General features: G+C 43.1%; 1 protein-coding gene across 2 annotated transcripts in view; it reads left to right on the top strand.

Annotated features, from left to right (window-relative positions):
• Positions 1–6: 6 nt before the first annotated feature.
• SOCS7 (suppressor of cytokine signaling 7) overlaps positions 7–20,078 on the top strand; it is a 28,375-nt gene continuing 8,303 nt past the window's right edge. Inside the window, exons 1-8 of one of the 2 annotated variants that reach the window (XM_004684272.2) lie at positions 7–822; positions 7,189–7,253; positions 9,771–9,875; positions 10,339–10,440; positions 11,307–11,437; positions 11,915–12,083; positions 13,686–13,814; positions 19,813–19,948. In XM_004684272.2, coding sequence (XP_004684329.1) covers positions 44–822; positions 7,189–7,253; positions 9,771–9,875; positions 10,339–10,440; positions 11,307–11,437; positions 11,915–12,083; positions 13,686–13,814; positions 19,813–19,948 — 1,616 coding nt within the window. In that variant the 5' untranslated portion in view covers positions 7–43. The remainder of the gene's footprint in view (positions 823–7,188; positions 7,254–9,770; positions 9,876–10,338; positions 10,441–11,306; positions 11,438–11,914; positions 12,084–13,685; positions 13,815–19,812; positions 19,949–20,078) is intronic. The other variant, XM_012726496.1, reaches the window with a different exon arrangement.

The following is a 20,078-nucleotide window of genomic DNA, read 5'->3' as shown; positions in this document are numbered from 1 at the left end:
CCTCGCGCGGCCCGGCCCGCGGGGCTCCCGGCCGCCGCAGCTGATGGTGTTCCGCAACGTGGGTCGGCCGCCGGAGGAGGAGGACGCGGAGGCGGCCCCGGAGCCGGGACCCTCGGAACTGCTGTGTCCCCGGCACCGTTGTGCCCTGGACCCCAAGGCCCTGCCGCCGGGGCTGGCACTCGAGCGGAGCTGGGGCCCGGCGGCTGGACTAGAGGCTCAGTTGGCGGCTCTGGGGCTCAGGCAGCCGGCGGGGCCAGGGGTCAAGACGGTCGGTGGGGGTTGCTGCCCGTGCCCATGCCCCCCGCAGCCACCCCCTCCGCAGCCCCAGCCGCCTGCTGCCGCCCGGCAGGCCGGGGAGGACCCCACGGAAACGAGCGACGCGCTGCTGGTCTTGGAGGGCTTGGAGTCGGAGGCTGAGAGCCTGGAGACTAACAGCTGCTCGGAAGAGGAGCTCAGCAGCCCGGGCCGCGGAGGAGGAGTGGGTGGCCGGCTCCTGCTGCAGCCCCCAGGCCCCGAATTACCCCCGGTGCCCTTCCCGCTGCAGGACTTGGTCCCTCCAGGGCGCTTGAGTAGAGCGGAGCAGCAGCAGCAGCAACCGCCTCCGCCCCCGCCTCCTCCCGCGCCCCTCCGGCCACTCGCGGGCCCTTCTCGGAAGGGCTCCCTCAAAATCCGCCTCAGTCGCCTCTTTCGCACGAAGAGCTGCAACGGTGGCTCCGGCGGTGTGGATGGGGCCGGTAAGAGGCCTTCTGGAGAGCTGGCTGCTTCAGCTGCGAGCCTGACGGACATGGGAGGCTCTGCGGGCCGGGAGCTGGACGCGGGGAGGTGAGACCTGCCAGGGGCTTGACCAGCAAACTTGTGTGTTTCTCATTTAGCCCAGTGCTAACACGATCCCGACAATGCTTGTGTGGGCTTCCTGAGGATAAAGAGACTTGGGTCAGAGCTAATTGTGGGAACGGCGTTCACTTCTATCACGTTTCTGCGCTGGTTAACATCTTTCTAGTTGGGAAATTATTTTAAATTAGCCCCTCCTCCTCCTTGGCCCAGCTTTTAAAGTTTTGCTAAGGTGTCCGGTTTGCCATGATCTTTGGCAGGGAGGTTGCTGGAAATGTTTGGCCTTTTGGGCAAAAAGTTGCCGATACCGTTTTGACCATCATGCTTAACCCTCTCTTTCCTGTATGCCAGCACCCCTCCCTCACTGGTTGTGCATACAGGTGATGTGACAGACTTGTGTAGTTGTAGGCCCACCGTCAGCCTCTGTTCTGAGGTTTAATGCTTTCCTGATTGGAGCCTGGATATACATGTTATCTCAGTCTGTGTGCTGACCACTGTCTATGAGAATGGAAACTAGCTTTGCTTTCAAGCCCATGTGAGAATTCTGAGTTACAGACTTCGGTGTATGAATTCTAGGCCAACTGATGAAAATTTCCAGACCGAGACATTGTCATTTTCCTGCATTTCTGGGAATAAGGAGTGTGGGGGATGGGATCTGCTCTCTGACATCCAGTGTTAGATCTGTCACTCGTTTGGAGAGCTGTCAATTTTTGTGTCAGTGGCTTTCCTGTGGGAACTGCTGTTGAGGCTTGTACCATTGAATGGGTAGAAACTTTGGAATTGGTTTTGGTGTGGCACAAGTGATGGATCCTTGAGATATTGGCAGCGACCTCAACCCAAGGCTGAAGAACAGGTGGGCAGATAAATTGAAACTTCAGTGTACCAAAAAAAGAGGAACTTCAGTGTATACCAGAATCATGGACTGATGTGCTGATCTTTTTTCAAGAATTTGTCTGAAGGTCCAAGGATTTGAAGTTTTAAAAAGCTCCCCAGTTCATTCTGAAGTATGACTTGGATGGGGAACCAACCACCTATCCATAGAATTTTCTCTTGGTTACTCCAAGAGGAAAGTGTGGGATCAGTTTGACTTTGTTGCCTTTCTGCCAGGGGCTCAGCTTGGAGATCAGTCCAAACCCAAACTCAGTAAAGACCCGTGGGTTGGTGCCTGTTACTTCTGCAGGTAGGCCTATTTCTGTATTTGCCTTCCAATGAATGAAGTCTTAAAAAGTGTGTGGCTACTGAAACAGCTTTTTTTTGGTAGTAGGCTCTACATTGGACGCTCCACTTGCCAGTCTGGGTGAAATTTCATCAGATGGGGAAGGGCAGGACTGAAACTGGGTAATGACATAGAATAGATTGCTAATTTTCTTGTGGTCTGTCTTGCCTTTGTTCATATTGACCAGAACTTGGTCGCAGATTCCAGAGATGCCAAATATGAGGTGTGGCGTGAAATTAGCTGCTATGTCTAATAGATTAGGAAGAGGAAAAGGCATATAACATTATACGGTTTTTTGCCTCTGGAAGCAGAATTTAATGGTCATTGGCTGCTCTGTCACCAGCCCTCACACTAAGCACAATACAGATTTTTGCTGCAGAGCAAATTGGGCTGTAGCTCTGCAAAGAAGCTTAGTTCAGGGCACTGGAGAATTACATTTTTTGGTCCAAGGGCTTTTTCTGATGAATTGGAGAAGAGCTTGGTATTTGTGTATGAACGTTTGGTTGACTGCAGCTAGCAGGGAGCATGTTGTACAGAGAATGTGAACATCTAGGTTCCATTTAGAGCACCAACATCAGCCATGGGATGCAGGCCAAATTTGTCATCATCTGTAAAATAGGAGTGGTTCTTGTCTGTTCCTATCCTTACAGGAATAGAGTGAAGTCAAGTGAAATTGAAACGAATATTTTGTGCTTTTGGAGAATAAGACTGAACTGGTATTTTTATGCTTAGGATTTGGTGCTGTTAGATTTGCTTGTTAGCTTTTCCACAGCTTACTATGTGCCAGTCTTGTTGGCAGCCTTGCAATTGTGAGAAACTTGGTAAGTCTGGCCAGGGTAGTTGCGATTTCTGTGGATCTGTACCTTCTAAGTAGGCTGGGAGGAAGGATGAGTTTGGATTTTTAGCTTGTTCTCTTGTTTTGATGGAGAGGACTCAAGGCTTCTAGGTGTGAGAAATGCCAGTCTTGCTAGACGGTATATGACTTCCTCTTCATTGTTGGAGTTAATTACGGGTCTCTGTAGTCTTTGCTGTACAATTGGGGGTTTTTACGGTAACCTCTGGGCATGATTCTCTTACTCATCTCAACATCTACCTTTCCCACAGCTATGCTAGAAATTACTTCCTACAGTCATTTTATAAGACTTAACAGTTCCCACATTTTAACATTATGCAAAACTTCAAATGCTTTTAGAGTCTGCCAAGTGGACCTGACTAGATATATATGGAGTCTTAAGTTTACTTGAATTAGCTTAGAGAACTCTTTTAAGTTAAAGAAGAAATGGGCCCACCAACTAGTCAGATTTCTGTTCTGGAGAACTGGGCTAGGCTTTGTAACACATATGTTGGAATTTAAAGAGCTGGGCTTGATGCCTTTGGACCTCATGTAATGTAGGATTGCTATTTCAGGAACACTAGTGACATTCCCTTCTCTGTATGTTGAGCTGACTGTCTTCCTTTGTATTTGATGAGATATATAGCATTTGATGTGATTGCTTTGAATTATCAGGATAATGTGTAATTGGTTGGGAGTACTTTGTTCATCATGCAAGGTTTGGTTTGTTTTTTCCAAATTAACTGTTGAAGGCTATCACTGGTTGTCTTCATAGTTTGAGGTGGGAAAATGGAAAACAGTGTTGTAGTGGTTTCTTATCTGTTTGTTTGGAAAAAAGATATAACTCTGGAAAGAGGCAAGCTGCCTTGGCATCATTTTGGGGACCCTGCTGTTGTGGACAGACCTGGCAGATATGAGAAACCCTTTTCTCTGTTTCTTTGGGTCTTCAGGCTTAAGGGGGTCTTTTTGACAAATAGAAGAACACACGGAGAACACTTTATGCCGTGGTGAGGACCACTTTATGTTTATGACTTTATGTTTGGGTTTTGGGTCTATACTTTGTTGATCTTTTTAACTATTTTCCACAAAGTGGTTGTGGTTGGCAGCTCTCTTTTGGAATAAACACCTGGCTTCAGCAACCTCTTATCTGTCCATTTGGGTCTTGTGTCTTTCCCTTCTTTACATTTCCCCCACTAACATCATTCCTAAGGTTTCAGACCTTGGACTACACTTCTTGGCTTTTCCCTGGAAGTTCCCTCTATGGAGTCTTTACTTGGTTTATGATGGAGTTTTGGATCTGACCTTGCTGCACAGATGTCTGTGTATTGGAACTAAAAACGAACACATGGTTTTTGTGCCTGTAGCGCATGAACAGACACTGGTTTATGACGTGTTGGAAATGGCACAGGCTGGCTGAATTGGCACTGAGTGCTTTAGCAGGGGCAGAGGTACATTAGGGCTGCAAAACCTGATATTTGGACATCTTAAATTTTAAGTTACTTTAGAAAAGGACATTTAAGTCTGTAGGATGTTAGTAATGAGATTTATGGACAAGAGATAGATGGTATTACTATTTCATTGTTTATATTTTAGGTTTTGAGGAGTTTAAAAAATGGCCAGTGACTATTCCAAGTCTTGTTGGCCTGTCTAGTATAATGTTTTTAACTCCTTTTATCCCCCAGATCTGTTGCCAGATGAGTAATTTGCAGAGTGGAAATGGACAGAGTCACTATGTCTTTTTATTAACCTGCAGCACAAGCAATGCATAACTGACATAGAGGACTGTTAACTTCAAAGAAGACATTTGCCATGGCCTTCTGCTGCCCTATCCTCTTCTGTGACCTGAGGCCTAGCCCACCAAATCCTATCCCTCCCCATCTCTCCTGTCTCTGCTGCTGAGGTGCAAGCATCCCACTGGCACCTCAGTTACAACTGGCACGTCCAGTTACAGTGGCATAACTGGACAACCCAATGCTTGTCAAGATGGTCTGGGGAGGAATAAAATGACACAAGAATGTGGTATGAAAGAGTTTGGTGCTCTCCAGCATAACAGTACATCCAGCTTAGAATGGGCTTTTGTCATTTTAAATATTCATATACACAAAAGGAGATACATATGTGGCCTAATAATGAAAAGCCTATCTAGGAACCCATCTCAAAGTTTAGCAAAAAGAACACTTAGTACCTTCGGAGACCCCTGTGTGTTGCTTCCTGATAATATTGCCTGTCTCCCCAGGTAACCACCATCCCCCTCAGGCAGTTATTTTATGTTAATCATTCCCTTGCTTTTGCTTTTTTATAGTTGTCTAGATTGGTCTTTCCATGAATGACTACCATTAGAATGCTCTTAGGATCCTTGAGATAGAAACTTCTTAGGTTTTTCAGTTAGGCACTATCTCCTGAAAAGAGAAGGAAGAACTCACATTTATTATTAGCCTTCAGCCACTTAGACCTTCTACCTCTCCAAGCTCCTAGCTATTAGGCCCCATTTATTTGCTGGAAAAAAATCATCCCGGCTTTCTCAAATGGCTCTGCCTGGCTTTAGAGTCTATGTATTTCTTTTTCTAGATCCTAGAAACTATGATTTTCTTCTTCAAGATGCCGGGGGCGGGGGAGAAGATGAGCTGGAGCGAGAAGGCCTCCGCAAGATGTGTGCATTTGGGAACTGCCGTTCTTCAGTGCTTGGCACTGAAGAGACTCGTCCCTAGCTTGGGCAGATGGCAGAGTAATGCAGCTTCCTTTGAAAGGAGGCACACGGCCAAATGGCTGAGGTGTAAACCTTTTGAAAGGCCAGTGCTGTAGGTTTCTGCTTACTGAGTTTTAATGTTGTACCCACAAATAATCAAATAAAATTCATCTCGGAAACTCTTCAGTCTTAAAGTTCATATCCAGTGGCATATACTTTCCTTCTAGCCCTTGAAGTGTTGGAACAAAGCTGCAGACTGTCATGAGAAACTTTATAAATAAATGGGATGGCATGTGCTCGCGCTTTGTTTTCGTGTGGTCCCTTCCCTGGTGTGTGCTGGGAGCAGAGCGTTCGCAGTGGTCACCCTCAGGCTTCCTGAGTCTCAGCATGGAGGGGCTGCAGGGGCGTGTGAGAGGGTCCCAGTGACTCAGCCATTTCGAGTAAGGTCTTCAGGGTGTGGTTTTGAAATCTTCCTTGAAGTAAATCCTGAGAATCTCAAACTTTGTATATTAAAACATAAGCGCATAAATAATCTTCCTAAGCCAAAGAATTTTAAATAGGATTTTATTTTGGATTTTCTTAATTTCTGTCCCCTCCACTGGTACAGAGTTTAAATTTTATTTAAAGTCTGGTTTATTGAGATGTAATGTACATACTGTCTGCAATTCATCTTTTTTTTTTGTAATCTCGTTCTATTTTGACAAATGTATAAAGTTATCATAACCTCTACCACACTCTAGGTACAGCACATTTTCACCTCCACAATTTCTTTTTCTTATATTTCCTCCATCTTCAGGAGGTGAGTTTTTTGAGCCTAGCACATTTCTATCCAGAAAGTCTTTGTAAAGGTCTTTTGTATTTCCTGCATTTTTCAATGAAAAGCCAGTTGAAATTGGTACAAAGTGAAGTTAACTTTGGTGTAACTGGTACATCTATCCAGTAGATCTGGATTTTCAAGGTGGTTCCCTTGAGCCATATCAAGGTGATGGCCCAGCCTGTGGCTGGCAGCTCAGAGGAGAGAAAGGACAGTCCTTTTGGTTTCTAGGCAGGAGTCTCTAATTTGAGGAGAGTCCTCTTAGCTGATGTCCTTGACCACGGCTTGGGGTCATCTGTGCAAAGGTCTCAGTGGTTAAGGATTGCTGATGCATCCTGTAGCGCTGTTCTCAAACCCCAGCACTTTCCCTTGTTCACTGTCAGGCCTCCTGCTCCCAGGGGCAGGCCCAGAGGGAGCACTATTGCTCTGAGATGGCACCTGAACAGGTCAAGAGTCTTTTTCTTGGCTCCCATACAAAAATCGACTCTGCATCTGACTTCTTTCCTCTAGAAATGGACTTGCTAATTACCACCCAAGGTATTTTACTCTTTTAATGTGCTGAATATAGAGAGATCCAAAGGGATTTCTCATTACTTTGTAGGCTGGTGAATTCTGTAGCCAAATCTATTTAAGGAATTGCCTAATTATTTCATTCTCCCCCCTTTAAATTTTAAGCTTTATTACAAGAGTGTTGCTGACAATAACTAGGATTTTTTTCCCAGTGTATTTGGAATTGAGTGTTATAGTGATATTAAAATCATGTGTTCATTCCCCCTCTCCCTTAATCTCTGTGCTTTCTCACCCCCCAGGAAACCCAGGTTGACAAGAACTCAAAGTGCCTTTTCTCCGGTCTCCTTCAGCCCTCTGTTCACAGGTAAGGGTGATCTCTCTTTCTTCTGACATCTGAAAGCTGGAGTGTTCTGAGACCTGTCAGGAAACTCCTGTAGATGCACCACAGAGGGAGCTTCAGCGTGCCTGCAGTTACTTTCTTCATTCCATGTCTGCTGGACTTGGGGTGAGGCTATTTTTATGGTGTGGAATGTGTTCTTGCCTTTGGATACTTTATACTTTGAAGTGGAGATGACTAGCTGGTAATATGGTGCTTTAGTTCAGGGTCATCACATATAAATTAAAAGTAGGAATTACAAACTTACAGTACATAAGGGACTCTCTGGATGTCCTACTATTCCTATCCCTACTGCCATGGGGGTTCATGGATTATCTAATAAACATTTGTGATTATCTATTCTATTTTTAAACATTGGGTTAAGGGGATTACATGAACTCTTGTCTTACCCATTTTAGGGGTTAGCAGTTTTGCAGCTGTCAGAGCTTTTCATGGTATCTAATTTAAGTCTTTGCAGTAGGGAACACAGTTGCTGAAGTAGGGAAAAGGGTTGAATATGCTTTAGACAAATGCCTTCTCCTTTAATGGGAAACTTTGTTTCAGAGAGGGAGACCTTTTGTTATGTCAGTCATATGTGAGACTCTTCGCTTGAAGATGCTGTAGAGAAGAAGGTCTTTACCTCACTGAACTCCTGTGTCAGAAACTGAATATACATTGGTTGTGCTGAAAAGTCTTTTAAAAATTACTGATTTCAAGCTAAGATATTGTGTCCCCTCAAAAAAAAAAAAAAAATGAACGCAAGATAGTGCATTCTATTCTCTGATAGTGCAGAGGTTAAGTCACGGCACTATTGGGATATATATTGCCAGCCACTGCAGCTTGAGTTCGATCCTCAGCCAGGGAGTTGACCCACATGGCACAGCAGATTTCTCCTATCTTACCCACTGCTCTCCTCAGCAGTGTATTTCAGTGGATCTGCCTGTTCTGTTCTCCTCTGTCTCTGGTGAATCCTCCCATACCTCTGCCCCTCTGGCCTGCACCTCAGTACTTGTATACATAAATAAGTAAAATAAATCTTTTTTTTAAAAAGTGATTGGAAGAATCATGATTTGGGAATGGATATTTCCAGGAAGATGTTGAGCATGCTGTTGTGACCCTCTCTTTCCCCATTACTAAGTACCCTGCCATGAACTGTTGGAACCAGTATAATAGGCATAAGTAGAGAGGGGAAGAGGGTATTTCTGTACTTCTTAAACCCAAACCCAGAATTAAGGAATCTGACCTGGTAGCAGCATGTCTTCCTAGTTAGTAGTGTCCTCTTTAAAGTAACACCTGCATTTGTAGTTTCAGGTTCAGTGTTAAACCTTCAATCTAGACCTCTGTTGCTTTTGAGGAAATACTTGCTGGGCTCATTTCATTGCTCTGGGTTCTGTCTCCAAGTTATGTGCTATGACGAGACTCACACCAGCTTCCTAACTTTTTTGAAGTTAGTGTTCAAGACCTTTGCACAAGACTGTATCAGATTCTGAAAGCCTAACTCCTGGCCTTTTGGAGATGTTGGTTACCTTATCTTCTTACATGAAAATGTTAAAATTTTTAATCCGGAAAGTAAGGAAATGGGGCTGGAAATAACACTCTAGTGGCCCAAGTAGAGACATCCTAAGTCCTGGCCTGTAGATCAGTCCTATTCAAACAAACCTATTTTTGGCTGCCAATCTTTATTTATAATGCACCCTTCATCTGCTTGAGAGGTGATGGGGTTGGGTGGCAAGGACTATATATATGACAGAGAAAAGAGCTGCATGGCATATTGGAAAGTAAGAGAAATCACCTGCCATCCCCCACCAAGTTGCTACTGATGAATTACTAGACATCTAGATGTGTAAATAATTTAGGAAGAAGGTGGGACTGACATTGGGACTTTCATCTGCATGAGGCTAAACATGCAGTTCTTACATTTTCTGACACTTTCCATGTCCATTCGGGCTTGTAACAAGCTATATCCCTTGCTCCCTGAGGCAGAAAGTGGCATATAAGCCTGTGAAACAAAATGGTGTGGGTTCTTTTGGTGAAAGAAGACCCCTTGATGTAATGTATAGCATGGTGACTAGTTAATAATATTTTACTGCTTTTTTGAAAGTTACTAAGAAAGTTTATCTTACAAGTTTATTTTCTTATCACAAAAAATTTTTTTCTCTGGTGGTGAATATTAACTAGACAGAGGTGATCATTTTGTAGTATATACAAATATCAAATCCTCACTTATATACCAAATAGACCCTTTGTTCAAGATTGTATTATCAGTGACAGAATCACAATTAGTTGGCTTTTCCATTGTCAACCCCAGACAATAAATGGGGCAAGAAATGAAAGAATTTGAAATTAACTTCCCAGGTTTTCAGGGGTGACTCCATCTCCAGGGAGCAATGGACTCTGAGCTTTTTGAAAGCCATGGGCTTCTAGTCTCTCTTGCTTGCTCTTTGCTTCTGGCCTTAGTTTTGGGCAAGATGCTTCTGTAATATGCTTGCTCTGTGAATCCCCCAGGTGAGACAGTGTCGCTTGTGGATGTGGACATCTCTCAGCGGGGCCTGACTTCTCCACACCCTCCAACTCCCCCTCCTCCTCCGAGAAGAAGCCTCAGCCTCCTAGGTACAATCTTTTCCCTTCTCTGCCTTCTTGCTATACTGGGAGGGTGAGCTGTAGGGACCTGATATTCTTTGCCAGGAGCTAGACGAGTTCCTGAACTTCTGGTGATTGATTCTAATGTATGATTATGTCTGTCCCGTTCTCAGCATCCGTCAGCTCCCCAAGTGGGTACATGGGTCTCTTACCTGCATGCTATAATATTCAATGTCCATATATTTATTGGATCTGTGTTGATCTAGCCTTGAATCTACTGCTGGTCACTGTTCTAGAACTATCCTTACTTTCCTGCTTTCAAGCAAAGCAAAACAGATTAAGATGATTGTTGCCTGCTATGTGAGAGTGTAGGGTGAAGGTCAGGCCATCTTGCCCCCGAGGGTAGCCTGATGATCTTCTCCCTGTCCACTGCCTTACCTTGCACATTCTGTGCTCATATTTCTGAACCTCTTGCCTTTGTTCTCTCTTCTAGATGATATCAGTGGGACGCTGCCTACATCTGTCCTTGTGGCTCCGATGGGGTCTTCCCTGCAGTCTTTCCCCCTACCTCCGCCTCCTCCGCCCCATGCCCCAGGTTAGCTTAGCTTAGAGGCAGGACTTGGGAGTACAAAGTGGCAAACTTTTGAAGGATGGGAGAAATCAATTTATATAAATAACAGAACTTATGAGAAACATTAAATCTTATTCCCTTGGCTGAATCAGAACTCCTTGGAAATAAGACCAAGAACTGTTTTTTCTAACCTATTTTCTTTCTGGAGGTAAATTTGATAAAGAGACTTGAATTATATATCTAATAAAGACTTGAATTTTTCATTTCTCTATGAAACTGTTTTTGCAACCCCTGAATAGATGTCACTTAGGAAATTGCCTCAATTTCAGGATAATGAGGTTTAATATGTTGCTGGTTTTCAAAGTTCTGTGGTTTCTCTAAGTATTTACTGCAGCCTTGTAAATAAGTACCAAGAATTTAGTAGCCCATACCTGCTTTGCCAGCCTCCAGTACCCAAGGAATAAAATGAATGAAATCGGCATTCTTTTCTACTTGCCTGGCAAAATCGTTACTCTTCCTGGGCAAGTAAACGAGTCACTATTTCCAAGGCTGCTTTACCGGCACTTCACCTCGAGGTGGGAGAAGTTGGCATCGCTCTAGGCTGGTGAAGCCCCTGAAGTAGTCACCTTAGTCAGGTTAGTGAGCAGCTCCCCTACCCCCTTCCTGGGGTTAAATGCCCCCACCCATCCTTCACAGCTTACACGAGCCCACACAGCTTTTTGTTGTAGCCCATCAATCAAGCTCTTTCCCACTGCTTTGGCTTCCACCCTTTCCAGCTTAGCTTTTACTGCCTTGCCCCTCTTCAGTTAGCATCTCTGTTTTGGGGGAGGGTCTCTTGTGGTTGGGAACAATGAAGGTAAGCAGATGACCACCATTCTCTCACCCTACAGATGCATTTCCCCGGATTACTCCTATCCGAGCAGCTGAATCCCTGCATAGCCAGCCCCCCCAACACCTCCAGTGTCCCCTTTACCGGCCTGACTCAAGCAGCTTTGCAGCCAGCCTTCGAGAGTTGGAGAAGGTAGGTATACCTAAGAACTGGCAATTGCCCCCCCGCCCCCTCCCCCCCAGTTCCATACTGGGCTTTCTTTTATTTACAGAGGAAACCTGTGCCTCTTTACAGAGCCAAACAGTATGCTACTATTATTAATTCCTTAAGGGATATTGTAAAACTCAGTATTGGGAAAAAATTGAATGTGATGAAGGTTGTAGAGAAACATTTACATCACCTAAGCTGATTTTGACAGATAAATTGACTCAGTCCATCATCTCTTCTTTGTAGGGTCTTGCTAATGAAATTGTATTATTCGTCTGTTAACTTTGGAGAGCTAAAATATATAATAAACTTTATGTTCACCAATTGAGACACTCTTTGCAGCTTTTAACCTATTGAAATGTTTTGGAGAATGGGGAAAAAGGGGTGCTCTTGTGGTAAGATAATGTTAGGAACTTTGACATTTCTCTATTCTGTGAACTAAACACCAATTGTTGTTGATAGTGTGGTTGGTATTGGGGGCCAATGAATTGGGAAGATGCAGAGATGAAGCTAAAAGGGAAGCCAGATGGTTCTTTCCTGGTACGGGACAGCTCTGATCCTCGTTACATCCTGAGCCTCAGTTTCCGATCACAGGGTATCACCCACCACACTAGAATGGAACACTACAGAGGTAAGAGGTACTGGTATCAAAAGAAAATCCTACTCCCCACTGCCTTTCTCTGCCTTTGCTGTCTGACTTTTGGAGGAAGGATTCATAGAAATGGAACTTAGTTGGGGGAGAAGAGCTCATAGACTCAGCTGAATGTTGGGCATTGGTTTCAGTCACTGCAAGTATTGGCAGGAGTAGTGAGGAGAGGAGGGCCCTAGAAACTACTTTGTTAAACACTGCTGTCTGGACTAACTTTACGTTGAGACGTTCAGTGTGTGACATGGACCAAAAGCTTGGGATGCTCATTGGTAGTTGTGCTGGGTAACCATCCTTTTCCAAAATACCTCCTATACTTCAAGTGAAAAGATGTCGAGAACTTTGGGAGTTTGCCCCTCCCACCCCTTCCCACTCTCCCTACTTGTGTTCAAGTGTAAGTGAACTACATTAGACATAGCAGCTCAAGAGTCTCTTTCATGCTTTTCTCAGACACCACCACTTGTTTTCTGTTCTCAACCATGGTCTGCTGGACTTAACTGGTTTGCTTTTATTGTGAGGCAAGAGGTAGCTGTTTAGGTCAACAGAGCTTTGTCCCTGGTTTCCTCTGCCCCTACCTTTGTCTTAGAGATGCATGAAAAGAAAGGAACTTCCAAAGATTGAAGAATTAATTAGGTAAATCTCAAGACTGTTGCCTATTTTCCTGCTATTCCTAAAAGCAAAAATCAAGCAAATAACAAAGTATTTCAGAGTGAAGTATTTTTATAAACCTATTAAGATGATAAATGACTAGGTCATGGGAATGATGAATAAATGCTTGATCTCTAAGTTCCCGATAGGTTAGATGAGATGCCAGGAATGAAAGTGCTTTTTCAAATGGTTTTCTGATTACTTTTTGTTCAAAGGGACTTTTCTTCCTTGGATAAGTGAAATTTTTAATAGAAGCCTTGTAGCTCTTTCAGTTGCCAGTCTGCAGTGGAACATTTGTCTTCATCTTCATAGTGATACTATAAGAGTAGCCAAAGAGATGCAAATCTTCATTTCTCTTGACTAACTCATATCTTTTTTGTGGATGATTCTTTGGCCTTTTTTTTTTTTTTTTTTAAGTCATGGAAGTTAAGATTCCCTTTTGACTGTGGGAGTCTATAACTTGGGTTGAGATCATTGTGTTATGTGGGGCATGGAAGTTAGAATTAGATATTTTTTGTGCCTAACATACATGTGAATGACTGGGGCTATGGAATAGCATCCTGCTTTCTCTACTATCCCACAAATACTAGCGGGCTTCCATCTTCCTGACGGGATGTCATTTAAACTTGCTTTTGTTATGGTAGTCTTAAATGGTCTATGACTTAAGGGTTAGTGTTCATACTTGATAAAATCTTTTCATATATTTTTCTGACTTATTATTAACAAAAGCCTTATGAGACCTAATTTATGTCTTATTAAAGGCAACATCTTTCTTTCCATTACTTGTGGAACAAGCAGGAACAGGTAGCTTCAGAGACCTTTGTCTGACTAAACTTGCCCACAAACCAGCCTCCCCAAAGTAAGAACCATTAAAATGTTCAAACCAGCTTCCCATATATAGGTTTTACATTTTGACCTCTCCTTAATTTTCCATGGCAGGAACCTTCAGCCTGTGGTGTCATCCTAAATTTGAGGATCGTTGTCAGTCAGTGGTGGAATTCATTAAGAGAGCCATCATGCACTCCAAGAATGGAAAGTTTCTCTATTTCTTGAGATCCAGGGTTCCAGGTAAGGCTGTAGTATTGGGTGTATCCAGTATAGTATCAAACTGGGTCCTCCCTCTACTCCCCAACCTCAAAGCCACATTTACTTGAGGCTTTTCTTCCTGACTTAGGCAGTGACTCCTCCCAGCGTCTAATTGTTAATCCCCTACCTGTGTACATTAATCTTTCACCTTTCTGAGAAGAAAGATTTTCTTCATTGACCACATGAATGAAAAAACTGGTCTTGCCTTTGATATCTAGGCATCATGTGAATATTGTTCAAGTTCATCTTCTTTTTCCTGATCCATGTATCTCATGCTCACATTGAAACAGAGAGGTTAATGCTCTTAGGTTATTCCACAGGCACAGGAAAAGTAAAAGGTTGCTCACTAGGAGGGCAGCGGTGAGTGTCAAGGATGCTGAATTCAACAGCAATCTGCTGTGGCTTTTGTCTGTTTCATACTAAACCAATAAAGACTAAGTGCTTTTTGTTGTGTCTTGTATCCCTGTCAGTGTTGACTACAAAGCCTTCTTTCTGTTTGGGAGCACAGCACCCTTTTTACTGTGGTTAGATAGTTTTCCTGCCCACTACTTAGGGGTATGTCTATATATTGTCTGTTAAGGGGATAAAAAGGGACAATGTGGAGAAATCCACATTTAATGTTGGCAAAGGCAAAATGATAAGCATATTAATGGAAAAATTTTTTTAAGGTTTATTTATGCATGTAAGAGCTGCGTGTGGGCCTGAGGTGTGGTAGGGTTGAGAGGATTCATCAGAGATAGTGAGGAGCAGAAGAGGTGGAGCCACTGAAATCCACTGCTGAGGGGAGCAGTGGGAGAGACAAGAGAGGGCTGCTGCGCCATGTGGGTCAGCTCCCTGGCTGGGCATGGAACTCAGGCTGCAGTGGCTGCAGATTGCTTCATAGTGCTGAGACTAACCCCTTGCACTAGCAGGAAGGCCCCTAATTGAAGAATTTGTAAGATACAAACAACTTAAAATGAGAACTCCATGCTTTCCCATTGAATCAAATTAAGATTCTTAATAGGGGCCCTACCTGGTGCGCAACGGGTTAAAGCACAGCACTAAGAAGCTTAAGCCACTTCTGTATTAGTATCCCTGCCTGCCCTGGAGGAGATCCACGTGGTGTGGCGAACCTCTCCTGACCCGCCTGCTGCTCCCCTCAGCAGTGTACTTCATCGATCTGCCTGTTCTGCTCCCCATTCCGTCTCTGATGAATCCTCTCACCTTCCACATCTCTGGCTGTACCCCAGTTCTATATGAGTAAATAAATAAATCTTTAAAAAAAAAAAAGATTCTTAATAGGATGTTAAGCACTTGCTCTAAAAATGACATTGCAGGGAAGCCTTAGGCACAATGTCAGTAACAGGATTGAGCCAGGTTACAGAAATGCGTTTTATAATCTTGGTGATTTAAATAAGGGACGACAGGGTGCAAACGGTATTAATTTTTATTTCATTTTAGTATTTGCTTCAATGCTATCAGCACACTTGGGTCTCATGCAGTTGACTTGGTTAAAGGGGAGAGTTAAAATCTCACAGGATTCATTCTGCTTAGCAATTTTTAAAGTTCATGACTTTTTTGAGACAGCTATTTATTATTATGTTAAATGCTATTAACAAACATTTTTCAAAAGTAAATCAATCTCTGTCCTCAGTATGCTCATAGCTTCAAAGAGGGGACACATTGAGGATAAAGGCAAGAGCTATAGAATGGCAGAGGTCAGCAAGGGTAGGGGAGTCAGCTCTGAGAGCAAGCCAGGGAAATTGCAGGGGAGTCTGAAATATGTATTCTGTTGTAGAGTTTTGAGAGAATCTTGGGCTCTTTAGGTGTAGCTAAATGTGCCCTGTCTGCAGTAATTTTAACTAAGGTTCTCAATAAGTAATTGCTACAATTTATTGAGAGCCTATCATTTGCCAGATTCTTTGTCAGGTTCTTTATTTAAATTTCTCATTGCAGCCCCAAAGTTACATAATAGATAGGAAGGACTATTAAAAAAAAAAAAACAGATGTACGGTTTTCATTTTGCCAGTGAGGAGACTGAAGCTGAGACTCAAAAGTAAAGTTTCTTACTCAATAAAGGGCCCTTCTGTTGATGAAACCAGGATTCAAGCCAAAACCTAACTAACTTGAAATCCTGTTCTTTATTTACCACCAGTCTGTAATGGGAAAAGTAGCAATAAGCATATTAAAAATTGAATTTGCTGGGATTTGTGGATCTTACATAAAGAAGATAAATTGTGTTTATTAGTGGAGGGTTTCTTTCTGGGAACTTTGATGAATGTGACAGGTACAGGTAGGATACATATTTGCATTTAAAATTGTAATCAAGTTGAAAAACCAAAGCAGAGTTATTATTTGTCCTAGACCATAAGTAACCTCTCTTTGAAGGGCTGGAACTAAGAAGGCAAAGCCAGTGTTCTTTACTTTGTTGCCCTCTTTGTTTATCATAACGGCCTAGGCATTAGATGAGGTTGACTTTATTGGCATGAGGAAGGAGGTAGTCATTAGCATTTAGATTGTACTTTATCAGCCTTCACCACCCAGGTATTCTAACTCAGTAAATTCTCAAAGACCTGCTCAGACTTTGGATTGGTGATACCTTAATGCCCATAAGGCACCAGGTACTACTTCATTAACACTTAAAAATCCTTTGAAGCGATATTACACTCTTTTCTTTTAAATACGGACTAGAAGCTGAGGTGCAGTGAGCTGCTGAGCCAAGGATGCAAAGTCAGGTTTTTTTTTTTTTCACTCAAATCTATTGCTAGATATAGTAATAGGCCATTCAGAGTGGTGTTAAAGGAATACCAGTGAACACAGGAACCGTAAAGCTCTGACTAATGAGAAAGTTCTGAATGGTAGCAAATCAGAAGCAGAAGGAAATTAATTAGAATAAATGGAATAATTGGCATCTAGAGTAGGGACTCTTGGTAAGAATGATAGCACTTGAGTTTGGTTCTCTCCTTATCTCTTCTTATAGTATTGGAGCGTGGTCATAATACATCTAAGGTCACTGATTCTATCTCGCTCTGGTCCATTTCACATTTATAAATCAAATCCCTAACACCAGCCAGTAGTCGTAAAGAGAATATGATTGGCTTAGCACAAAGTACTATCAGAGCCAGAGTTCAAAGCGAACATGTCCTTCTTAATTGGGAAATTCCCATATCTGTGATATGTATGAGAAAAAAAAAAAACAACTTTGTTTTAATCTTACTTTGAACTGGACAACTCTAAGGAAATTGGCCACTTCCTCTGTTGTAACTACTGTTAAGCTTGTAATTACTTTATTTTGGTGACGTGGCTTTCCCTTATCACAGGGTTTCTCCAGTCAGCACTACTGATATTTTGAGCTGGGTAATTCTGGTCTTCAGGGACCACAAAGAACTGTGTGCCCCAGTTCTCAGACTTGGGAGGTTTGTGACCTCTAACCTGGTCCTTGTTTGGGGAAGAGAAAATACTGGTTAAAAACTGAATTTATGTCCAGGACCCCAGCATGAGGACCAGAGGAAAGTTTATGATGATCAACATAGTACCTTGTCCTTTCCCATAGGCTGCACTGGTGTCTTGGATTGATTTCCTTTTCTAATCCCTTTCTGCTAACACCACCTGGATGCGAGAACTTCAGTCACTTGCTGTGTTTGGGACAAACAGTATATGGGCAGGTTTCAGATAGCTGTTTGCAAACTTAAGGCTAAAAGCAACTCGCTTCAATAGGTCAGATGGCCAAGAAGGCAAGCAGTTGGATAATTGTATGCTATTATCCTGATTCCTTTAAACACAAGTCCTCTAGTACTATGTCTTTGGGAATAAATAATTATCAGATACATAAATTACTTTTTTTTTAAAAGATTTATTTATTTAGTCATACAGAACTGGGGTACAGGCCAGAGATACGGAGGATGAGAGTCTTCACCAGAGACAGAGTGGGGAGCAGAACAGGCAGACCGATGAAGTACACTGCTGAGGGGAGCAGGAGAGGTCTGCCTTGCGATGTGGGTCACCTCCAAGGCCGGCAGGGATCGAACTCATGCGGAAGTGGCTTTAACCCGCTGCGCCACCAGGGAGGGCCTACATAAATTAACTTTTATCTCTCAAACATCATTTTGAATTTAGCAATATTACAACCTTCTTCCAAAAAACTTTGTTGCCATAGCTTAACTTACTAAAGAAAAATTTACAAACAAATGAAAGAATTAAGTTCAGTCACTTGAACCTCAAATCATTTTTAAAACCACTTAAGTTTAAATTGAAGAGGGAAATCCATGTGTGAATTCTTTTCTTTTCTCTTTTTTATGTGGAAGGAATCACATAGGCTTGAAGGGGTGGGAGTGAGAAGAGGCTGCTCAAGAATCAAGGTGCTATGACTTGATGCCAGGGCACTCCCTCTGTCACACTGCGAGGGTGGTGCTCTGGGGAGAAGCCAGGAGACTCCCCTGGAAAGATTCCTGGAGCTAACCTCTTCTTTCTTTCTTTTTAAAGAGTTATTTATGTATACAGACCTGGGGTACAGGCCACGCCATGTGGGTCCCCTCCCTGGCCAGAGATCGAACTCACATTGAAGCTGCTGTGCGAGCTTCTCAGTGCTGCGGTTTAACCCACTGACCACCAGGGAGGCCCCTAACCTCTTCTTTAGACAGAGCAGGTGTCCCAGGCAGGCCAGCTTTGTTGGATCTGTGCCCAAGCCCCCAAAACCTTAAAGGCTTCAGCTTTTTCATGTGTAGTGGGGATAATAATATTATCTTAAGAGTATAGTTTTGAACTAAATGAGTTAAATATTTTTGAGTTTTAGTTTAGTAACAATATAATCTGTATGTCTACTTTTTTGTTTTTAGAAAACTTGTTTTCTAAAACAAGTTTAGAAAACTTGTTTTTAGAAACTTAGTTGTCCTGAAAGGTCTTCAGGAGGTAATCCGTAAATTTAGACTTTTCTTCTCAAACCTTTAAACACAATTTAAAAACTGAAATTAAACTCCAAAAAAAAACAGTAGAGACTTCATTTTCCAACAAGTTTTGTGTACAGAGTTTCTTTCCCTATGATAATGACAGAAAATAATTCTTTCAAGGATTTTGCTACTCAGATTCTTTCGGAGAACAATTTGCTTGTTTATCTTTCATAGTCCCTTTGATCATTGAAGCCATAATATTCTTTGTTCCTTGAACAAACTATTTCAGTGTTTCTGCCACCCTGGTGTCTCCATTCGGTGGCACTGGTCTTGGGAGTTAGGAAGTGGAATTTCCTAGCACAGAGCCTGCTGATACTGATGAAATTTGAGGGGCTGGGGCTCTCATCAGGCCTGGATGGTATCAACCACTAGGTGTAATACCAATGCCAGCTTGCCTAAGCAACATACAGCTTTTCTTTTAAGAACATCATCTTCTTGTCTTTATGTTCCTGTGTCCAGCCTAAAATTTGAAGGGTCTTGGTAGGAGGAGGAAATAAGAGGTGATTTAATCGTATTTTTCTGATTGGAAGTAAATGACAGGAGAGATAGGCTTATAAACTTTGAGCCCAACTGTTGCCTTCTCCTTACCAGCCTCTCAGATGGAATTTGATCAGGATCCCTCAGAATATCCTTCCTGAGTCCTCACCCTCGAGATACTGCCTAGATGTGCTGAGAAAGCCCTTCCTGTTCCCAACAGGGATGCTTTGGGCTCTTGCCCTTTGCCAAGCATCTTCGGACTAGGATTGGCCACTTGATTCCAAGCGAAGTCTCCAGTGTGGCATTTTTTTCACTGGGCTCTTCTGAAGAGCCCAACTCTCAGCTGTTAGGAGTGACATTAGGAAGGCCCTCTGCAGGGGAGAGTAGGTTTCCTTGCGTGTGAGATGTGGTAGAGGTGCTCCTGCACATGGAGGTCAGTAGTCCTGTGTGGAAGGGAGCTCCTGCAGAACACATCACTTGAACTAGTAAGGAGTTTCCCTCCCTGAATTCTTTTCATGAGAGAAATTGTAGTTAACTGTGTTGTTCCATCTGAATATTTCTCTTGGTTTTTTTCGAAGGACTGCCACCAACTCCAGTCCAGCTACTCTATCCAGTGTCCAGATTCAGCAATGTCAAATCCCTCCAGCACCTCTGCAGATTCCGAATCCGACAGCTTGTCCGGATAGATCACATCCCAGATCTCCCACTGCCTAAGTAAAAGGGGGTCGATTGGGTTGGGACAGGAGGGAGGTTAGTTACAAGTGCTAGCGAGGCCTGTAAGCTGAATGCACAGGCAGAATCTGGCTATATTCATTGGCATTATCCTTTTACTTCTCCTTTGTCT

This window comes from Condylura cristata, unplaced genomic scaffold, assembly GCF_000260355.1.
Source record: "Condylura cristata isolate star-nosed mole 26May11 unplaced genomic scaffold, ConCri1.0 scaffold00017, whole genome shotgun sequence".
In the NCBI taxonomy this organism is placed as follows: domain Eukaryota; kingdom Metazoa; phylum Chordata; class Mammalia; order Eulipotyphla; family Talpidae; genus Condylura; species Condylura cristata.
Note: the sequence above shows the minus strand (reverse complement) of the source record. Positions and strands in the feature narration are given on the sequence as shown.